The sequence below is a fragment of the Mauremys reevesii genome, linkage group 3 (genome assembly GCF_016161935.1).
Source record: "Mauremys reevesii isolate NIE-2019 linkage group 3, ASM1616193v1, whole genome shotgun sequence".
Taxonomy (NCBI): Eukaryota; Metazoa; Chordata; order Testudines; family Geoemydidae; genus Mauremys; species Mauremys reevesii.
The window spans coordinates 145465721-145489047 of record NC_052625.1 but is presented as its reverse complement, the minus strand read 5'-3'; the positions used below and the strand labels follow the sequence as shown (position 1 = coordinate 145489047).

Below are 23327 nucleotides of genomic sequence, written 5' to 3'. Positions count from 1 at the left end.
GCTTATGTCCATTGAGCTAAGGGAGGGCAACAAGTCAAAAAGAGCAACTCCATCCTTTGGTCATTCGTTCAGCAGATTGTTGGACTCCCCTTTTCACCTCTACAGGACTCCAGGCTTCACTGCTCTTTTCCCTTTATACCTTTCCCTTGATGATTTCATCTACTCACGTGGCTTTAAAGTACCATCTTTACACAAATGACTTTCAGCTCCTCGCCTGTCTCCTCCCTCTAACCCATTCTCTGTTGGAGATCTGAAAATCTCACTAACTTAAAGTCAACATGGCTAAAACTGAAATCCTCATCTTCCCTCAAAAGTCACTATCCCAGTTGATATTGCTACCGTTCTCCCTGACAATCAAGGCTTTAACTGGTACCATTTGATTCTTCCCCCATCATTTGCCACATACTTTCAGACAGCGATCAAGTCTTGACATTTTAAGATCTGATCTTTTAGACCATACAGCCAGGATTTTCATCCAGACTCCCATTTTGACTACTGCAGCCTCCTCCTCTCCAGTTTCCCCAATATCCACTTCACCGCTTGAGTCTACTCAAAATGCAGCTGATCATCTTACTGGCCAATCAGTCTGAACAAATAATCCACTGTGAATCCTTCCACCTGGCTGCCCTTTTTTATTGCATCACAATAAAGTTTTTTGTTCTTATGTTTAAGGCTTTCCCTATAGACCTGCTCTTAAAGTTTAGTGCATTTGCTCCCTGTCACCTCTTCAGCTGCAATACCAGGCTCAAGCACTTATTTGTCCTCTTCTTCCACAGAGACCTCTCACTTGCCTTTATGTCACCCCTCAAGCATGGAATGTTCTTCATGAACAAGTTCATTAAAGCCACTGGTAATCTACTCCTTGAAATCTCTCCTCCCGACCCTTTCTACCTTGAGGTCTATTTGAATTTGCCATTTTGCTAAGAATTAGATTACTCAGAACCATTGAGTTGTGCATCACCATATAACCATGTGCCTCTATCACTACTTCCTTTGTCATCCTCCAGTAGAAAGTGTATCTGGTCTTAAAATTAGCATGAACTGAGGCATGGATCATGTTTGTACAGCATTTGGCATAATGGAGCCACAATCCTATTTGGGGTTTCTGAGCATTACCAAATACAATTGCTTGCATCAGCCTAGTTTGCCATTCTAGAACTCCCTTTCTCCTTCCCAAAAAACAGAAGCCCACAAGAGGTATTCTGAGGAATTTCTGTAACAATGCCCAAAGTTGTTTCTACAACTGTCCAATGTTTGTTGAGACCTATATAATTATAATAGTGGAATTCATCTGTAGCCCCCTTAAATTCCAAGTGTCTAAGCATCATACAATGGGGGACTCTATCCTGGGCAGCAGGGACTCAAAGATTTGGGTGTTGTGGTGGATAATCAGCTGAACATAAGCTCTCAATGTAATGCTGTGGCCTCAAGGGCTGATGTGATCCTGGCATGCATAAACAGGGGAATCTTGAGTAGAAGCAGAGAAGTTACTTTACTTCTATTTGGCACTGGTTCAACCACTGTTGGAATACTGAGTCCAGTTTAGGTGCCCATAATTCAAGAAAAATGTTGATAAAATGGAGATGGTTTAGACAAGAGCCATGAGAATGATTAAAGGATCAAAACCCATGTATAATGACAGACTTGAGGAGTTAAATCTATTTAGCTTAAAGAGAAGCTGTAGGGGTGACTTGATTACAGTCTAAGTATGTAAACAGGGAACAAATGTTTGATAATGGGCTCTTCAGTTTAGAAACTCTGATGTTAGCGTGCTGTAGAACTGTAAGCCGTGACTCGCATCATGGAAGCATATCTACCCTAAAGGTTTGCATTGCTCTAACTACAAGAGTCTAAAAATCCATATATAACGTAGACAAGGCCTTAGCACCGCAGGTTTGCATAATCATGGACAAATAAAAAAATACCTAAACTCCTTTAATTTTCCCACCACTTGCTTCCGCCACCACTTTAAAATGATTACATAATTATTTATGTACCTGGCAAGGTACTAGGTAGACCGACAGTACTGGATGCGAGAGCCCTCTATTCACAGAGCACCTAAAACATAGGCAGTCTGCTATATATATATATAATCCTGCCAGTCTACGCTTTTTCTGTAGCTACCATGTTCATGGATACCAAATATATGCCTCTATCTGTCCTTACTTGGAGGTGGCACTGTAGGAAGAATATTGCAGATCAGCCTCTAAACTCATTCAATCTCCATCCTAACTCCTAATAAGGGCACCAAAAAGAGTGGTGGGCTTTGTGATATGTTTCATGATAACTAAGAACTGAAACCACCACCACCACAAAATAAATGACCTACAGAACACAGAACAACTGCACTGAAAATTGTTACTACTGACAGTAGGCTGGGCCACGTTCAAACCAGTGACCTAGAAATAAAATACTCCATGTCACATTACCATTCCCTCCATAACACCCCCACCGCCCGGTCCACTTTCCACCTTTCTTTTTACTTCAAAATGTAGAAGAAGTCATCTTTCCTAGTTTATAGAATTTTCCTCTACTTGGTCCACTCACCTCATGTCTCTCCTCCAGCCTTTTAATCTCTCTACAAAGAAGAAGTATTGCTCCACCTACCACCATTCGAAATACCTTTTCCACATGAATATTCAATTGGTTACTTGATTCTTTGAATGTCATCTATTCCATGCACCTTCTAACATACTCCAACATTAAAACAAAAAACCCACCTGTTTCCCCTTCAGGCTTAATCTGAAATTTTGACTTCTTTATTCCTCACTCTAAATATACAAACATTATCTTTAAGTACAATTATATCATTAGAATAACTACACAAGGCACCTTAGTATTGATTTATCTGCTCCTTGTACTATTTAGTCATATCTGCTTTAGGAACAATAAATTATATCTATATCTTTTTTCTACTTTTTACTCCTGTTAGCTCTTCAGAGCCAACAATATGGAAGAGTGATCCAATTCTATTCCTGTTCACAACTGAACAGAGTTGTTTAAAACCCATGTTAAGTTCAGTTTTGGCACAGAGCAAAATTTAAATTTAAGTTAAATACAAACCCTAGAACTCACCATAGATATGGGGTGTCAATTCTTTTGAAGAGGGAAATGGAATTCATCAATTACGGTCTGTGTATTAGGGTATGAATTCAGAACTACATACTACTAAGGATCAGACCAAAACTCACTGACATGTCGTACTCTCATTGATAAAAGATTAGAGGCAGAATAATGCCTTTATGCAGCAACTAGAAGTTTACTAGTTACTTAAGTTCTTTGTCACTTTCTCATTCACTGAGAATATGTTCACCTTTAGGACCAATGCTTTTTCTGTTCTTCCACTTCATCTTCTATTTCTGTTTTTCTAAGTCTCTTCCCATCGTATTTCCCCTCCAGGCAGGAATGCCTAATCTCCCACCCCCTTTCCCCAATTCCAGCTGTGGGATTCAGTCTTTTCCCCATCCCATCTGCTAAAGAAATCAGTAGTTAAATAGTTAATACTGATATTTAAACATCAGTAGGATTTACAGTTCGTACCCTACTGCTATTAATAGGATCCAGGGGGAAAACAAAGTTCAGGCTTAAAACAAAGCTTGTGGGAATTGTGAAGACTCGAGACAGCACTGCATCAGTTTACATCTGCTTCACATACACCTCTACCTTGATATAACACTGTCCCCGGGAGCCAAAAAAAAAAAATCTTACGGTGTTATCGGTGAAAGCACGTTATATCGAACTTGATTTGGTCCACTGGAGCGCGCAGCCCTGCCCTCGCCCTGCTTTACCGCATTATATCCGAATTTGTGTTATATCGGGGTAGAGGTGTATGTGATGTTAACCTTCTAATCATGAAGGCAAGAAACTTAAGACAAATTAAAATCTCAGATTCTGTTGAATCAGAATAGGTTATGTGAACCACATACAGTCAAATGGCCTAGATATGGCTCACAGCTGGCTCTCTTGGTTGTGAGAAAGCGTGATGCTTTCTGTCACTAACCAAGATAGTTTACTTGTATTTACATACCTAGACTAACCAGCTGCAACACGTATTAATGCTTGTCTAACCCACTATACAAGAATCATTGTCAGTTATGATTTTTTAAACAGGTACTCAGATAAAAGGCAACACAACTTAAGTAACACTAACACCTAGAACAAATTATGAGTCTTCTATCCTCATGTGTTCAAGTAGACCTGGAAAATGTACCAATTCCAAGTATAGGGTTTTCACAGTGATTATAGGTACAAAGAATATCTGAAATAAGCACTAGAAGGTGAAATAGAAAGGAAGAATAACTTCTGATTGTAATAGCAAGAATATAATATAATTCTATTACAAAGTATTTAAACAAAACTGGACTAATGTTAGCATTAATATACAAACATTGCTTTAAAGAGACAGTTATGATCTAATATTTCCAGATACAGATTAGCAAGATGTTTCTTACGGTTTAGTCGCAGTTCCCAAAACTAAAAAAAAAAGTTCATTTTTAGGATGCATTTAAAAAAAATGCATCAAGACATTGGAATACAAACACACTTTCCTGCCCAAAGCTATCTACAGCTTCTAAGCAAAAACTGGCTCAACATCACATGATTAAATTCTGCCCACTTCTCTCAAAGGTCAGAAGTGAAACCACACTGATCAGAGAAAGTGAGATTGCCAAAACAAGCAGAACATTACAGAGATGTTACTGTTTTTCAGTGATGCAGTGACTTCATTCACTAGTCTTGGTTTCATCCTAATAATTTCTATATGTCCAAGACAGATTGTAAATCTCTAATATGTGCAATAGCAAAGCCACCAGTCTTCTTCCCCAAAACACTGTGGGAGCCACCATCAGCTATGCAGATGAGGCAGTTGCTTTCCTTTGGCAATTGGGTCCCTCAACACAAGAGCCTTAGACTCCATTATTCAAGGAACATCTTGACTTAACATGATCACCTTTGAGTCCATCTTTGTATTATGGCCACATACATCAATACTCTAGCCAGAGATTCAGTATCTATGTCAAAATCTAACCTAATCATGACTAAAGTGAAAAGTAGTGAGGGGTACCGGACCCACCTTTCACAGGCCCTAGTCTTTAATAGACACACTAAATTGCTTTCCTGGAACTGATGCTAGAGGTCAAAAGGAGAGAAAATGGCTGAGGGGACAATATTATGGGAGCACAGAAGATATGCAATAATACAACCCATCCCCCTTCAGGATTTCTCATAAGCCTTATGACTTAAAGGGTTGATAATAGCAAGTAGTGTTGTCAGAGATTTTAAGGGCCACGTAGGCTGCCTTCTTAGCCCCGAGCATGTAATGCTTATATAAAGAGATGCTTACAGTCCAGGTGTTTTTTCTTGGGCCCCATCACTTCATGCGTGGTTGCTTTGCAGACGGCTCTGGCTACAGCTGATCCTGTAACGCTGTACTGAGCAGCTGCGATGCGATCTGTCAGCGTCTGACCCGACATCTTCGACTAATGTTAGTGCTACTGCCTCTTCTGCAAGCGGGGAAACACAGGGGAGGAAGGGGATGTTCCGGGTTTAACGACTGAGCGAGGGAGACCTTGTCCTTCCAGCAGGGACAATCCTTCCTCCCCACCCCGTTGTGCAAGCGTTACAAGAACAGTCAAGAGAAGCTGCCCAGGGCAAGACGAGGTATTTTAGACACTGCAGATGAAAAGCCAGCACACACATAGCGCATCCGTCCCCTCCCCACCCCGCCTCTAACCTGCGCCCCTAGCTCGACACCATCGCGGCGAACAGCTGCTGCCGAGCGGAACCCACCTTCCTCTCCGCCGCCAGCCCCAATGAACTGGGGAAGCGGGGGAACCTGCCCCCCCAGGCTCCTGCCAGCTCCGCGAGCCCCAGGAGGCGCCAGGGAATGAATTAAATACCCAGGCGGAGCCGCTGCTACTGCAGCAAACGGGAGCGTCCATCGGCTCCTTCCCCGCGTCTCTCTGGTGGGAGATTATCACATCATTGCGCCATGTTATGCCCTCCCTGCGCCTCTCCCCAGCCCGCTCCTCCTTTACCGCTCCGGGAGGCAAGGGTAGGCCGCCCGTCTGAAACAGACACCAGCCCTCCCTCCCCGCGTCCACCCGGCCCGGCCAAGACACCCATCCCCCTTCTCTCCAATGCGCCTCACCGGGCCCCTGCACCGGCCCTCGCCCACCCGCCACCCCCAGACCCCTGCAGCTCAGGGCACCCCCACGCCCCACAGGGATGCTGCGGCTGCAGCGCGCTGACCGGCCGCGGGCACTAGCGCTGGGGCGGCAGCAGCGGACCTGTCACTGCGTCCTTCTCTGTTCTCCTCCTCCTCCTCCTCCCCGCAGCGCTGCCGCTGCCGCTCCCGGGCAGGGCGCCCGCTCCTCCCGCCGCGGCGCCGAGCCCCCTCCGCCGCTGCCCGCGGGGCGCAGGGATGGGGTGGGTCGGGACGAGGCTCCCGACCCCAGGTGCTGGGCGCGGCCCCGCCCGCCTGGGGAAACGCCGGAGCTCCCGTGCCCAGGAGCCGCCGCTATTTCCAGCCTAATCCCCCGGCGCTGCCGCCGCCCGCCCCGCCGCAGGGATGGATGGATGGATGGACCAGCCCGACGCGCCGCGCCGCGCCGCGCTCACCCTCCTGCTCCTCCCGGCCCCTCCTCAGGTTTGTGGCTCGGCGGAGTCAGGTGACCCGGCGCGGACAAACCGGGACGTGCGGTCCGCTAAGTGCCGTAAGGAGAGCCCCCCGCGCCGCGCTCTTAAAGGGGACACCCCGCAGCCTGCACCGCCAGCGCCCGGCCGCTCCCCGCCCCCAAGGTGAGCTACCAGGCAGGCACAGCCCCCCGCCCGCCCTCAGGGCAGCTCAGCTTCAATTCCCCTCGGCTGTGTGGTTTTCTCTCCGTTTTTCCCCCTTGTTTCTTGCACCATCTTCTCTCATTTCCCTCGGCTCCCTCCTTGCCTGGTTTGCCTCTTTCATCGTTTCTCTGGCTCTCTCGCCCTTTAAATGGGGGTGGGGTATTTTTCAATTTGGAACGTTTCATTGTCAGTTTGCAAAACAATTAGTATTTGAAAATAATTTTTTAATGTTGAAATACATTAGAATTCCAGGCCCCTTTGGGGATGGTCAGGGCATATTTGTTTCTCTGACTCCCTCCTCCCACACAAGAGTTTTTAAACTGCCAATATTTAGACTGCTAATTTAAGCCCCTTACAGCTGATCTACAGTTACCATAAGAACTGTACAGCCATACTGGATCAGACCAATGTCTATCTAGCCAGTATCCTGTCTTCCGATAGTGGCCAGTGCCAGATGCTTCAGAGGGAGTGAACAGAACAGGGCAATTTTGAACAATGCACCACTCCTTGTTCTCCAGTCCCAGCTTCTGGAAGTCAGAGGGGGTTGCATGGTATTGCATCCCTGACCATCTTAAGTCCATCAATGGCTATTAGCTATCTTCCATTAACTTATCTAATTTTTTTAACTCAGTTATACTCTTGGCCTTCACAACATCCCTGGCAATGAGTTCCACGGTTTGACTGTGTGTTGTGTGAGGAAGTACTTCCTTATGTTTGTTTTAAAGCTGCCGCCTATTTTTCATCAGGTAACCCCTGGTTCTTGTGTTATGTGAACATGTACATAACACTTCCCTATTCACTTTCTCCATACTATTCATGATTTTATAGACTTCTATCAGCTCCACTCTTCTTCATCTCATTTAAAAAATGAACAGTTCCAGTCTTTCTAATCTCTCCTTTTATGGAAGCTGTTCCATCCCCCAATCATTTTCATGGCTCTTGGTACTTTTTCTGATTCTAATATATCTTTTTTGAGATGAGGCAAACTGCATGCAGTATTCAAGGTGTGGCATACCTTGGATTTATACAGTGATGCTATGATATTTTCTGTTTTATTATCTATCCTTTAATGGTTCCTAACATTGTTAGCTATTTTTTTTGACTGATGATGCACATTGAGCGGATGTTTTCAGAGAACTATCCACAATGACTTCAAGATCTTTCTTGAGTGATAACAGCTAATTTAGACCCCATCATTTTGTATGTATAAATTGGGATTATTTTTTCTACTGTGTATTACTTTGTACTTATCAACATTGCAGGTACACAACATTGCAGGTACACTTTTAGAGTTGCAATTAAAATGTCTTTCCAGAGCAGCTTCCTGTTATCTTTTTATCTTATATTTGGCACTAATGGATGCCACATTTTCCACAGATTTTGGAGATTAAGATTTGTGATAAAGCACAGGAACTGAGCAAATTTCTCCCTCACAACTTCAGTAGTGTAGTGCTTTAAAAAAATTTAAAGCCTTTTTAAAGAGATCTTAATTCAGTCAATGTGACTATGAGATTCCCCTATTAACATTTTTGACTCATTGATTATAGAACTGAGTAAGAAATATAGACTCCAGATTAATATACTAAATTTAATGCAAGTTTGGAAAAGTATCATATTGGCTAGGGTAGAAGTAGAATTTTTTTCAAAGACAACTATTCCAAACAAGTAAGAGAAGATGACAGATAGAATTAAAGGTGAGAGCAGTTAGCAAATTGAACAAGGTAATAAAACCCCTGCAAAAGGCTAATTGAAAACAAAATGAAAAACATCATATACACCTCTACCCTGATATAACGCAATTTGATATAACACAAATTCGGAGATAACACAGTAAAGCAGTGCTCCTGGGGGAGGTGGGGCTGCACGCACCGGCGGATCAAAGCAAGTTCAATATAAAGTGGTTTCACCTGTAACGCAGTAAGATATTTTGGCTCCCGAGGCACGGGCGGCTCTAGAAAATAGGCTGCCCCAGGCAGCACGGTGTGCTGCGCCGCCCTTCCTCGGTCCCGCCCGCGTCCTCCTCCCCCGCTCCCGTTGAGCTCCGCAGCAGGTCCACCGGAGCCCCGGAGCGGAGCGACGCCGCAGGCATGACTGTGGAGAGCTCGCCGAGCCGCTGGGAACAGCGGCGGCACGGGAGCGCCGGCGGACGGTTAGCGGGTCCGCGGGGCGGCTCGGCGAGCTGCAGTCAGCGGCGGCGGGTCCAGCCGAGCGGAGGCGCCGCCCGCCCCTCTCCAGTCAGCCGCGCCGTCAGCTCCCGTCGCCCGTGGTCGGTCCGGTGGACCACTCCGAGCAGGGCCGCCCGGCAGTCCACCCGCCCAGCCCGCCCCGCCTCAGATTAGGCCCCAGCAGTCCCGAGGACAGTGTTATATCGGGGTAGAGGTGTAGTTCCAAAGAAACTAAAATAGCAATGGACTGGACATCATATGCTATGGTGACAAACACTGTACAATACTACAGGTAGATAAAGGGGTAGAGAAGACCTTTGCCACAAGGGGGCCAAAGGGACTTTTAACATAGTGGAGACAAACAAGAGTTACAAGAGATTAAAACAGAAAGGCAAAGTGGTCTTTTCAGAATTAATGTGGTGATATTTGGCTCTGAATTTGATTTCATCATGGTGAGACTTTCATCCTCTAGTGCAGTGGATCTCAAACTTTTTTACTGGCGATCCCTTTCACACAGCAAGCCTCTGAGTGGGACCCCCCCTAATAAATTAAACACACTTTTTAATATAGTTAACACCATTATAAATGCGGGAGGCAAGCGGGGTTTGGGGTGGAGGTTGACAGCTCGTGACCCCCACATGTAATAACCTTGCAACCTCCTCAGGGGTCCTGACCCCCAGTTTGAGAACCCCTGCTCTAGTGGATTAAATGAACCTATACAGATATTATAAGGGTTATATTGGTGTAAATTTATTGTTTGGAAATTCTACATGCTTAAATTCATTTGTGTGGAATCAGAACATTTTTAAGCAATCAGTTTCTCCATGTTGTGACTATTGCACAGGCTTAAAGCAGAAGATGGTCACTGGCTAAGACTGAAGCTGAACCTGATGGTTTAAGCAAACACAATATAGGTAAAAACACTGAAGGGCTTCTATTATTTTTAACTGATTTTAAGAGGATGAGATTAGTGACTGTTTTATAAAATATATATCCATACATATTAAAATGAAATTCAATAAAGACAAGTTCAAAGCACTACACTTAGGAAGGAAATAATCCAAAGCTTAACTACAAAAGGGAGAGTAACTGGCTAGGCAGGGCCGGTGCAACCATTTAGGCGACCTAGGCGGTTGCCTAGGGCACTAGGATTTGGGGGGTGCCATTTTCTTCAGCAGTGACCGCGGCGGCTAGATCTTCAGCCGCCCTAGTCGCTGCCGGCATTTAGCTGGAGGGAGCTGGGGCAGGGGAGCGCGGGGAGGGCCGCCTGCAGCAAGCAAGGGGGGGGGGCATGCAGGGGAACTCCCCGCCCCAACTCACCCCTGCCCCGCCTCCTCCCCGAGCACGCTGTGGCTGCTTCACTTCTCCTGCCTCCCAGGCTTGCGGCACCAATCAGTTTAGGCGCCGCAAGCCTGGGAGGCGAGAGAAGTGAAGCAGCGATGGCGTGCTCGGGGAGGAGGCGGGGAAGGGGTGAGCTGGGCGGGAGGGGTGCCTCAGGGTGGAGGGTGGGGAGCTGCCACAGGGGGGGCGCCTCAGGGCAGAGGGGGGGAGCTGCTGCGGGGGGGGCACCGCAGGATGGGGGGGGGCGCAAGGTGGAAATTTCGCCTAGGGCGCAAAACATTCTTGCACCGGCCCTGTGGCTAGGCAGTAGTACTACTCAAAATAATCTAGTGGTTTTGAATTCTAATCATGTCCTCCAGAGTGCTACCAGCTAGTGTCATCTTCAAATTTTATAGCATACACTCCACTCCATTATCCAAGTCATTAACAAAAATATTGAATAGTACCAGACCCAGGACCCAAACCCTTGCAGGACCCTAATAAGTATATCTTCTCATCTCTTAAATACAAGACAATAATCCTTTAGTCTTGTACAGATTATGAACTAATAGTTTAATTGATGTTGTACCATGTCTACAGTGCACTACTGTTTCAGATGTCAGTTGAAGGTTTAAAATAATTTGTTGTGGATTTTAAAACTGCATATAAATCAAATTGCCAGTAGGTCTCATTACTAAGAAAATCAAAATACAGGAAATCCTGAAAGCTAGGTAGCAATACATATGTTACCATGAATAATATAAATTACTGTTCTAAGTTTCATGTAACAATTAAATAAAATTCTGTCTTCAAGTGGAAAATTTCATTGCATGGTTGAAACACACTGACGTGGATCTTCAGAAATCAGGAATATATACATTCCTCTAGGGAGAAGGGAAGTGAAGGCAGCTTTAAAAATTAAAAAATAATATACAACAAAAGGGAAAGTTGATAGTAATGAATATAAATCAGAAGTTAGGAATTGTAGAAAAAGTGATAAGGGACGCCAAGGAGAAATCTATCACCAGCAGAGTGAAGGACAATAAGGAGGAGTTTTTTAAATATATTAGGAACAAAAAGAATATTGACAACGGTATTGGTCCATTACTAGATGGAAAAGGTAGAATTATCGTTAATGCAGAAAATGCAGACGTGTTCAATAAATATTTCTGTTCTGTATTTGGGGGGAAAAACAGATGATACAGTCTCATCATATAATGAGGATAACACTTTTTCCATTTCACTAATATTACTGAAAGATGTTAAACAGAAGCTACTAAAGTAATACGTTTTTAAATCATCAGGTCCAGATAACATATATTTAAAAGTTTTGAAAGAGCGCTTGGGAAGTTCCAGAAGACTGGAACAAAGATAATGTGCCAATTTTAATAGGGGTAAATGGGATGACCCAGGTAATTATAGGCCTGACAGCCTGACATCAATCCCGGTCATGGTAATGGAGTGGGACACAATTAATAAAAAACTAAAAGAGGGTAATGTAATTAATGCAAATTAAGATGGGTTTATGGACAATATTTCCTGTCAAACTAACTTGATATCTTTTTTTGATGTGATTACAAGTTTGGTTGATAAAGGTAATAATGTTGATGTAACACATTTAGACTTCTGTAAGGCATTTGACTTGCTACAGCATACTATTTTGATTAAACAACTAGAATGATATAAAATCAACATGGCATACATTAAATGGATTAAAAGCTGACAGGTCTCAAAATGTAACTGTAAATGGTGAATCATCATCAAGTGGGTGTGTTTCCACTGGGGTCTCACAGGGATCAGTTTTTGGCCCTATTCTATTTAACATTCTTATCAATGGTCTGGAAGAAAACATAACATCATCATTGACAAACTTGGAAGACGACACAAAAATTGGGGTAGTGGTAAATAACAAAGAGGACAGGTCACTGATACAGAGCAGTGTAGATCACTTGGTAAACTGGTTGCAAGCAAACAATATGTGTTTTAATATGAGTAAATGTATATATCTAGGAACAAATAATGTAGGCCATATTTACAGGCTGCTGCTTCTGAAAAACATTTGGTGGTCATGGTGGATAATCAGCTGCACATGAGATCCCAGGGTGATGCTGTGGCCAAAAGGGCTAATGCATTCTCTGGATGCATAAACAGGGGAATCTTGAGTCAGAGTAGAGAGGTTATTTTATCTCTGTGTTTGGTACTGGTGTGACTGCTGCCATAATACTGTGTTCCATTCTGGTGCCTACAATTCAAGAAGGATGTTGATAAATTGGAGAAGGTTCAGGGAAGAGCCACAAAAATTATTACTGGAATAGAAAACAGACTCAAGGGGCTCAATATATTTAGCTTAACAAAGAGAAGTATAAGAGATGGCTTGATCACAGTCATTAAGTAATTAAATGGGGAACAAATATTTAATAATGGGCACTTCAGTCTATCAGAGAAAGATATAAAATGATCCAATGGCTGGAAGTTGAAGCGAGACAAATTCAGACAGGAAATAAGGTCTAAATTTTTAATAGTGAGACTAATTAACCATTGGAACAATTTACCAAGGGTTGAGGTAGATTCTTCATCACTGACAATTTTTAAATCCAGATTGGATGTTTTTCTAAAAGATCTGCTATAGGAATTATTTTAGGGAAGTTCTGTGGCCTGTGTTATACAGTAGGTCAGACTAGATGATCACAATGGTCCCTTCTGGCTGTTGAATCCATGAAATTGGAATTCGTTTTCTGAATTTAATTTTGTATTAAAATAATATAGTTAGGTGGGATCTGAATGGAATGATACTGGAAACAATGATATTGTGCTGCTATTACAACAAACTATAAAAAACAAATTCTGCTCTTTTAAGGATGTGTTAATTATCAGTTAAGGAAAACAAAAATATAGTATCAGGACTGAATCATTCACATAAGAAGAGACAAAATTAGCACTCTGAAATATGCCATACAACAACCTTTTCGTCTATTCTACAAAGAACTCTCTGGGCGTTTAGTATCATCCATGAAAATACAAAACAAAATCTCAAACACAAAACTTACATCTTTTTAGAAGAGCCCATAGATGTTTAAAGTCATACAAAGCCAGACCACTGTGAAATGTTAATATATTATAATGAGGCTCAAAAATGCAGGTTACTGCATCCCAAAAAAATCTGTTGCAAATTACACGTTCAAATCCACCTGAGAATGATGGTAGAATTTTAAGAATTTCAGTGCTTCCGTAATTTCACAAAGTAGCCAGAATTTCACACTACAGTTCACACAGGCTACCTGACAGATTTTAGTAGAAAACTGTATCACTATTTAAATACTTTGTCATTCCTTTAACGTTATAACGTGTTTTTCTTAATGGCAGTTAGCACTGCTCCAAGTCCCATTAAGGTGACCTTGGTAAGGACTTAGAATGGCCTTAGAATAACCCTTTAACACTCGGTGTGGTGTTCTTTTTTATCAGTATTAAAATAATAATATTCCAGTTAAAAATAACTATCCTATCTTTTGAAATTCAGGACATTTTAAACCCTTGTCAGTTTTACCTGACAGGAATTCAGAGCCACTCTTTCTGCCAGTGATGAAACATGAATAGCTGTGAAAGTTAAATGCCAGAATGGCTTCTATTGACATAGAAAGATGGTACTAGAAAATAAGGGAACCATGAACTATAGAAAAAATATTTGTGCTTTTCTGCTATTATTGCCTTTTTAGTGTCTCAACCCCCCCACCTCTCTCATAATTAATTACTGTAAAAGCTAATGCTCCACACTAAAATGAAAGGTAAATTAAAAACATTCCTTAAAGATATTAATAGATATATTTTATACAAATCAACAGTTAAAGACAACATGTATTTAAATTATAGACTTGTGCAGAGTGGATCTTCAGTCATGATGCTGCCACTCACTGTAGAGCACAGTTAACAAATAACTGGTAAATGTATGTTCCGTTGGTACAAGTAGAATTCATTTTTTACCGGTACTCTGCATCAGCTAAAGGGGGGGGGAGGCACGTGACCTCCACATGTGACCCCGCACGTGACTCCTCACGTGACCTTGCCCCGCGCTCAGCCCATGATCCATCCCATGGTACCTGGGGTGGGCTCTGTCCTCCTGCTGCATTGGAGACTTCTGAACCGCAGGGCTCTCTGGAACTGCATTGGCAAAAGGAGAAGAACGTGGGGCCACTGGGTGGCCCTACGCTGGCAACTTCTCCGGTGCGGCTGTACTGCCCTCAGCCCCGCCCCCAGCCCTTCCACACAGCTACGTCTCCTGAGTCCTGTTCGGAATCTGTACAGCAGCCCCACTGGAGGACAGGGCTGGAGGGGCAAGGCTCGGGGCGGTACAGCCATGCTGGAGGACAGGGCTAGAGGGGCAAGGCTTGGGGCGGTACAGCCACGCTGGAGGAGCTGCACATTCTGTTCCTTTCGCCGCTGCGGTTCCCGAGAGAGCCCTGTGGTTTGCAGCAGTGAAAGGAGCATAACTTGGGCAGCCGGGCAGCTGCGTGGAAGGGCTGGGGGTGGTACAGACACCACCAGAGGAGCTGCCAGCATGGAGCTGCCCTGTGGCCCCATGTTCTGCTCCTCCTGCGTCTTTCTGATACGGCGTACCGGTTATAAATAGCTTACTGGTATGGCATACTGACTGCCCTACTTGCACCATTGATATGTTCTCATTATAAAAATATATTATAAGCAAACACACAGAGCAACCTAATTCTTATCTTGGATTTACTTCTGTGAGAACATTCAAAGCTTGCTCCTCACCTGAGTCTTTCAATCTCTTCACTTTTGAAAATACCTAGATCCTTCCCATTCCTGCTGCATATGCCAAATTTTTATGGTAATTTATATAATCCAGGATCTGAACTCATTCTTTTTTTTTTTTGGTGAATGTTTCAACCTGAGTTAATTCTTCACCTTTGAAAACATTTGTATCTTTAAACCCATGTGTTGTCTACATTAGTGGTAAAGTACCTACAAAGAAATTACTGAAGCACTGAAATTCTTAAAATTCTATCATCATTCTCAGATGGATTTGAACATGTAATTTGAACAGTTTTGAACATGTAATTTGCAACAGATTTTTTGGGGCTGCAGTAACCTGCATTTTTGAGCCTCATTATAATATATTAACATTTCACAGTGGTCTGGCTTTGTATGACTTTAAACATCTATGGGCTCTTCTAAAAAGGTGTAAGTTTTGTGTTTGAGATTTTGTTTTGTATTTTCATGGATGATACTAAATGCCCACAGAGAGCTCTTTGTAGAATAGACAAAAAGGTTGTTGTATGGCATATTTCAGAGTGCTAATTTTGTCTCTTCTTATGTGAATGATTCAATCCTGATACTATATTTTTGTTTTTCTTAACTGATAATTAACACATCCTTAAAAGAGCAGAATTTGTTTTTATAGTTTGTTGTAATAGCAGCACAATATCATTGTTTCCAGTACCATTCCATTCAGACCCCACCTAACTATATTATTTTAATACAAAATTAAATTCAGAAAACGAATTCCAATTTCATGGATTCAACAGCCAGAAGGGACCATTGTGATCATCTAGTCTGACCTACTGTATAACACAGGCCACAGAACTTCCCTAAAATAATTTCTATAGGATATCTTTTAGAAAAACATCCAATCTGGATTTAAAAATTGTCCGGCTGTGCCTCCACAGCACAGGGAGTGGGAGCCACAGGTGAGCAAACCCCAGTCATCATCATCACAGATACAGCAATTCTCTGGATATTTAATTTCACTGAGGCAAGTAATTTAATCTACTCTTCCTTTCCAGACAGTTTGCGGCTTTCCTGTAAGAAAACTTACAATTTCTTTGCAAAGAAGTCCAGTTATAGCTTTTCACTTGAGAAGTATATTTTCTAGTTGTTCATAAGCGCTTTTATTTTGTTAACTCAGTTTCATAGGGAATTTTAAAAGTCACTTGAATTGTAACTGTTTTTTTCCATTGGTCCAAAAACACAAGGAAGATGTGCAGATTTTTATTTCTGTGGGCCAAGCCATGTAGAAATGTAAATGTCAGAGCTAGAAAAGCTCTTCAAGGGTATGTGTCCCTCAAGGGTATGTGTCCCTCAGGAAATTGTCCTCAAGTCATTCATTCTTCTGGGCATTCCATTCTATTGTTCCCTCTTACAGTGATACAGATCAGTGTCTCCATCCACAGGGGATATGCAGAAGACTGGGCTAACCCTGCAGCCACTCTGCCTTTACCCTTGTTCTTTGTCTGCTCTCTCTGCCAGTCCCTTTGGTCTCCCTGGGATTCCCCCTACCATTACTCCCTCTGGGTCTTCTTTCTCTGGAGCTTCTCATGAAGTAAAGTTGTCATTACAGGTTCTTATCTCTGTAATGTATTTGATTTTGATGTATTTATTCCGTGTTAATTAATGCACTATGGGAGTCCCCCTTCAGCCCTCTGTATAAATTGATCCTCTTTTTTCCATATGTTTTGCCCATAGGGTTTTCTGCAGCCCTAGGGCAGCCAGCAATAACACCTGCACCTTTGCAATGGGGTGAAGAAAGGGGACCATGGGATCCCTATTTATGTGATTTGCAAGAAGTGTTATCATTACTCAGGGTACCAAATATGTTTAAATGATATAAGTGCCTTGTAAAATCCCAAAGCAAGCTCATTTTCATTTCTCATATAATAATCTCATATACAGTATACACACATTTTTCATTAATTCTATTAGTTGATTTTATTACTACTAATAATAATTATTAACTAGTTACTGTTTTTTTTCTGTGTGGAAAATTATGTGCTATTTTACAGGTTGACTGATGAATGACATAATACTCCCAACTCCCCCAATGTCCATCACTAAGTCCAATAACTTTGTCAAATGTCCGTCGTGCAACATGGTGGTGCCTAGCCCTGTCCCATTCTTCAGGGGGACAAGGAGTCCAGGGCAGCCTGAAGGGTTAGTGGGGCCTGACGCTGGCAGCAGCAAGTGACCTGGCCCAACCCCGCTCAGCTCCACCCCACCGGCTCCCACCGTTGCTCAGGGGTAGGGGTTTGGGGGAAGGGGTGGACTGGGGCATGCTGGGGCCAGGGTGCTCGCTGGTGCCAGGCCCCCGACTAAGCCCCCAGGCTGCCCTGGACCCTGTGTCCCGCTGAAGCACAAGGCCCCCCAAAGCACGGGGTCCATGGCAGTTGCCCCCATCTGTCCTATGGATGAGACAGCTCTGCTTGGGCACCACCAAAAATTATACAAACCTGCCACCCCTGGTTGGATAGGGGGTAGGATTCCAGGGTGATGGTTAGGGGCGGGGGTCTCTGGAGGGGGCGGTCAGGGAGCAGGTGTGTTGGATAGGCATGGGAGTCCCGGGAGTCTGTCAGGGGGCAGCAGGGTGGATAGGGGGCAGGGCCTTCCCTACCTGGCCCTCCATATAATTTTGCAACCCCAATGTGGCCCTCGGGCCAAAAAGTTTGCCCACCCCTGCCCTAATGTCTCAAAAAAAAGGTGGCTTTGTGTTTTAATTTAATCACATGATACACTCTATATAGAAAGCCTGCATTTGCTCGCAACATGCGTTCCCACTACTGCGGCACCGCATTACCATTGGTCCTCCCCTCCGCCTCCGACTACTATTCTAGAAAATGCTTTGACTTATATAAACAGCTGCGTCAGGCATGTCCACAGTGTTTGTCATCTTTGTCATGTGTACTCTACTGAAATAGCATAATAAGCCGCCATGGCTTTACATTTTAATTCGATCATATTATACCCACTTTTAATTTTAGAATATGGATTGGTTCATTGTTAAGATAAGAAAAGGAGCAGACAAACCGAATTATAATGAATGTGCTAAAATAAAAGCCAGAGGCCTTATCCATGAACTAAATTAATTCAAGTTCATCTTTGCCCTTCACATGATGCACCCTGTTCTCCAGATGGTGGTAAAAGTGAGTAAGACTCTTCAAGCTCCAGATCTCACCTTACTTACTGCAATGACAGGGTGAAAAGCTTGCATAACTCTTTGGCTGCGATGAGAAGTGGCCCAGAATCGTTTCAATCTATTTTCAATGACAGTGGGAAAATGTGTGTAGAGAATGATATATCGATTCCTCCAGTTAAGAAGAGAAAAACATCCACTTGTACTGATGATGTGTTTGAGTCCCAGCATCACTTTGATACAAAAGAGGAGCAGGAGAGAATAACTTCATTTTACGCACTCCTAGACTCAGTGATTACCGGCATTGACCAGCAATTTGAACAGGAGACTTGCAAAATTGTGACTGCAATGGGAAAACTGCTGAGCTTAGACATTGGCAGGGACGATATGAGAATCATTGCCAACAAATTTAAAGTGTCCTTGGATGAGTTGGAAGCTGAAGTCGGATTGTTTCGCGGTTATGATGGATCTGTTCCTAAAGGTAGCACTACGAACACCACCAGAGAGTGGCTTGATTGGCTAAAGGAATCGGATCGGTCTTCCATGTTCCAGGCCTTTTACAAATCTATTCAATGCTTTGCAGTCTTACCTGTTACAAGCTGTTTATCTGAAAGAGCCTTTTTGAAACTAGCACATGTAAAAATAAAATAAGAAGTACAATGTCCCAACCGCGCTTCGACTCACTCATGATTTTGTACATTGAACAAGAATTGGCTTTGTCAGTTAATTACAATTATGTGATTGAGGAATTTAAGTCCATAACACCTGGTGAGTGACATCTCATTCTCTAGGACAGGAAGGTGAAGAAACCTTAATCTGTTTTGGTCAATTTGGGTTAGCTCATTAACTGGTTAAAGATAAAGATAATTAAAATTGACTGTATCTTTGTATATACCTGGTTATCACAACAGCAAAAATTTGGTATTTTGTGTCTCATTTTTTAAGCTTGTATTTTTTTAAGTAAAGTTTAGTTGTTAATTTAAAAAAAAGTTTACTTAAGTTTTAGTTTCTTTAGTTTGTTTGATGAATAAAAACAATGTCCTTTATGATTGAGTATTCAATAAATGTTTGCCTTTAAAAAAAAATTTTCCTGGGTGCACACCGTAATGAAATGTGCTGCGCACGTCTATAATGGTGATACATAGAGTACTGTAGAGCAGAGCCTGGTCTAAGAGTAGGAGAACTGCAGAATTTTGTCCCAGGATAGGTAAAGGTCTGAGACCTTAGGGCTACACTGAGAAAGGGGACAATGTATTTTGGGTTCCATGGTTCCTGGAACAGAAAACTTTAAAAAGCCTCAAGTAAATATAAGTAGCAAAACAGTATATATTTATTTTGGTTCACAAGATAATTTCTTTAAATTTAAAGCTAAACTTAAGACATTTAAGTGGCCTCAGAATTAATCTAATGAATACAGAAAATTAGGTAAGAAATATTGCTGCAGAGCTGTCTAGTTAAGGTGTGCACATTTAGGGCTTGTCTACGTGGTCCCACAGTGTGGTCTACAGGGGTGTAAGTGACAGCCTGCGCTATAGTGTTGCACCGTGACTGTCCCATGTAGACCCTGCCAGCATGAACTAAAAGGTACCAAGTTTGCATTAATTAGTCCCTTTTCCAGCCCCTACACATCTTCTCTATGACACCAGAGGCCATTCTTAGGCTCAGGTGGTCCTTTCTTGGGTAATTAATATGGTTTTGTAGCAAGATTATGTTGTGAGGCAGCATAAAGCAGCCACATCACATTGTAGGATTTGGCCCATCATCCACAGTCAAGTAGGAACAAAGACTGTTGGATGTACTTACAGGATGGGGGGCCTGAACTAGACTTTGCGGTTCTGGTGGATAATCAGAAGAACATGAGCTCCCACTATGATGCTATGGCCAAAAGGCCTAGTGTAATCCTTGGATGCATAAAAAGGGGAAACTCGACTAGGAGTGGAGATGTTATATTACCTCTTGGCAGTGGTGCAATTACCGCTGGAATACTCTGTCCATTGCTAGTATCCACAATTCAAGATGAATGTTGATAAATTGGAGAGTGTTTAGAGAAGAGCCATGAGAATGATTAAAGGGTTAGAAAACATGCCTTATTGTGATAGACTCAAGGAGCTCAATCTGTTAGTTTAAAGGGATGGTTAAGGGATGACTTGATTAGTTTATAAATACCACAATGGAGAACAAATATTTGATAATGGCTATTCAATCTATCAGACAAAAGCTTAACAACATGCAATGGCTGGTAGTTGAAGCTATACAAATAAAGACTGGAAATAAGGTGTAAATTTTTAACAGTGAGCATGATTAACCATTGGTACAATTTATCAAGGGCAGTGGTGGATTCTCCATCACTGTCAATGGTTAAATCAAGATTGGATGTTTTTCTAAAAGATGTGCTCTACTTTAAACAGGAATTATTTTGGGAAGTTCTATGACCTGTGTAATGCAGGAGGCATATCACAGTGGTCCTTTCTGGCCTTAGAATCTATGAAGAAATCCCTTAAATAATCTAAGGGAAACTGAAATTCTCAAGTGAATTTTCATGAGCAAGACTATAGCACATTAAGCTTTTCTGTTGATTCAACAACACTTAGGATGGAGGAAACTCCTCTTTGTTGCTGTAAAAATATTGGGCCTGTCACCAGAAACCAGTTTAATTTCTTTAAAGGCTGATTAAATCAATAGATTATAGCAGCAGAAACGCCTGAGTTTTAAACCCAGCTCTGAGACTTCTTTGTCCAAGTCACTTTATTCTCTTCTTGAGAGTTTCTGAGGATGGGGATTATCAATTGTTTCTTACCTGAATGTACTAAGTACTTCTTTGTAAATATATATTGGGCATTAAATGTCTCAGCCTTTTCTTTATTAGTTTTCAAATAACAGTAGCATGTAGATTGGCAGAGAGCAAATTGTTCAGAAACCAATTAAACACTGGGCTGTCAGACCAAGCTGAGGGACAAAACCAATACTGTGCAAGATGTAAATCTCTATCAATTAAAATGAACTGTTTATTTAAAAAGAACAGGAGTACTTGTGACACCTTAGAGACTAACAAAAACTTATTTGAGCATAAACTTTCGTGGACTACAGCCCACTTCATCAGATGCATAGAATGGAACATAATAAGAAGATATATATACATACAGAGAACATGAAAAAGTGGAAGTAGCCATACCAACTGTAAGAGGCTAATTAATTAAGACGAGCTATTAGCAGGAGAAAAAAAACGTTTGTAGTGATAATCAAGATGGCCCATTTTAGACAGTTGACAAGAAGGTGTGAGGATACTTAACATGGGGAAATAGATTCAATATGTGTAATGACCCAGCCACTCCCAGTCTCTATTCATTACACATATTGAATCTATTTCCCCATGTTAAGTATCCTCACAACTTCTTCTCAGGGCTGCTACTTTGAAACCTGTTTATTTAAACTTTCTTGTGTCTTGCCAGTGCTTTTTAACCAAGTAAGAACTGATGTAGTGCAGAAATGAGTCGATTACAGGGGAAAGTTCCTAAAGTGCAACCCACACAAAAGAAGGGTAGGACAACATTACAAAGGATAAATTTTTTTCCTTTACACTTTCCCCATACAATGAGTGGAGGAGTGCAGCAGCAGTATAGCTCAAACCTTGCAGGCTCAGGGTTTTTTACAATCTAATGTTCTGGTATATCCCACCTGCTGCCGTATGTTTAAAAAAATAAATATAGTAGTAAAGTGAAATGACAGCACAGCATTGTCAAAGTCTGTTAATAAATTTCTGAAGTTGTAATTTCACTGAGAAATTTGTCGTTCAGCAGAAATTCAATAGATGTCAGAAACCTGTCAAGAATAAAATCAAATTCTCAACCCAGTGGATAGAAAAAGGTTTTAAGCAACACATATAAGCATGTATTTAAAAGAGAAGTGAAATAATTAGTTTTAATACCTTGGATCCAAAATCTTGCCCCTATTGACTTCAAAGGAAGTGGGATTGAGACATTAAATAGACAAGTGAATATCTACTAAACTATGTATACACACATGTATATTAAACTCAACTTTTGGAGACTTTTTAACAATATTTATTTTAATAGCGGCATCTTTGAGGAGCTCTTGTATCATCAGTCAGTTCACTCATTTTACTGCTACTCAGCAGGAAACCCCATCTACTTGGCCCAAATCCTCAACTAAGTTCAAGAAGTGTTTAGTGCAGCTGATGGGAGCAGGATGCAAAGATGATTTCAAGCCAGTGTTCCATCCCTCTTATCCTGGGGTCACTCTTATCCAGATGAGTCCACCACCATAAATTATAGCAACTTGAGGGCTGCTTCAGATTGAGCTGGCTGCCAAAAGGCCCATGGTGGCAGCTGATTGCTGAATTGGAGGCATCCCAGCCACACTCCTGTGGTATCCTGTTGAACAGTCAGATCACCTGCCTTTGAAATATTTTGACCACATCCCAACCAAACCCCAAAATAAGCCACTTCTGTATTCAAAATGGTAGTCATACGTTTAGGTACAGGGATTCATATCTAAACCCTCCTCCCTCAAAATTCATGATCCATTAATTCCATGTTTTTGTCTCTTCACAAATCCTTACTATTTCAAAATCCACAGGCATAAGGTTACCATATGTCCGAGTTTTCCTGGACATGACCTCTCTTTTGGTCCTCCGATCTCCATCCAGGTGGATTTTTGAAATATGAACTCATGATTCGTGATTTGCTATTGCCACCTTTACTTCCACACTGCCTTCAGATCTCAGCAGCCAGAGAGTGGTCGCTGCTGGCTAGTCACCCAGTTCTGAAGGCAATGCTGTAGCCAGCAGCAGTGCAGAAGCATGGGTGGTATGGTATGGTATGGTATTGCCCAGAGCCGTTGCTAGCCCACTAGGGACCCTAAGTGGGAATATATGGGGGGGCTCCTCTCACACAATACTAAAACAGGCCAGTGTTTATAATAAAAAAATAGGGGCCCCCATGACTGCTCTGGCCCCTAAGTAATTGTTTAGTCTGCTTATGCCTAGCACGGGCTCTGCTATTGTGACCCTTACTTCTGCGCTGCTGCTGGCAGCAGTACTGCCTTCAGAGCTGGGTGGCCAGACACTG

The 23327-nt window shown here is 42.4% G+C and overlaps 1 protein-coding gene and 1 long non-coding RNA gene across 26 annotated transcripts in view; one reads left to right on the top strand and one right to left on the bottom strand.

Moving 5' to 3' along the window:
• Window positions 1-6726, bottom strand: part of SNAP91 (synaptosome associated protein 91) — a 140875-nt gene extending 134149 nt beyond the window's left edge. For 23 of the 24 annotated variants that reach the window (XM_039530044.1, XM_039530050.1, XM_039530049.1 and 20 more), the window contains exons 1-2: window positions 6619-6726; window positions 5342-5501 (exon numbers count right to left, since the gene is read on the bottom strand). In XM_039530044.1, coding sequence (XP_039385978.1) covers window positions 5342-5471 — 130 coding nt within the window. In that variant the 5' untranslated portion in view covers window positions 5472-5501; window positions 6619-6726. Of the gene's footprint in view, window positions 1-5341; window positions 5502-6287; window positions 6549-6618 lie in introns of those variants that run through there. The other variant, XM_039530045.1, reaches the window with a different exon arrangement.
• LOC120400857 overlaps window positions 6585-23327 on the top strand; it is a 44406-nt gene continuing 27663 nt past the window's right edge. For both annotated transcript variants that reach the window (XR_005596115.1, XR_005596114.1), the window contains exon 1: window positions 6585-6798. This is a non-coding gene — a long non-coding RNA (uncharacterized LOC120400857). The remainder of the gene's footprint in view (window positions 6799-23327) is intronic.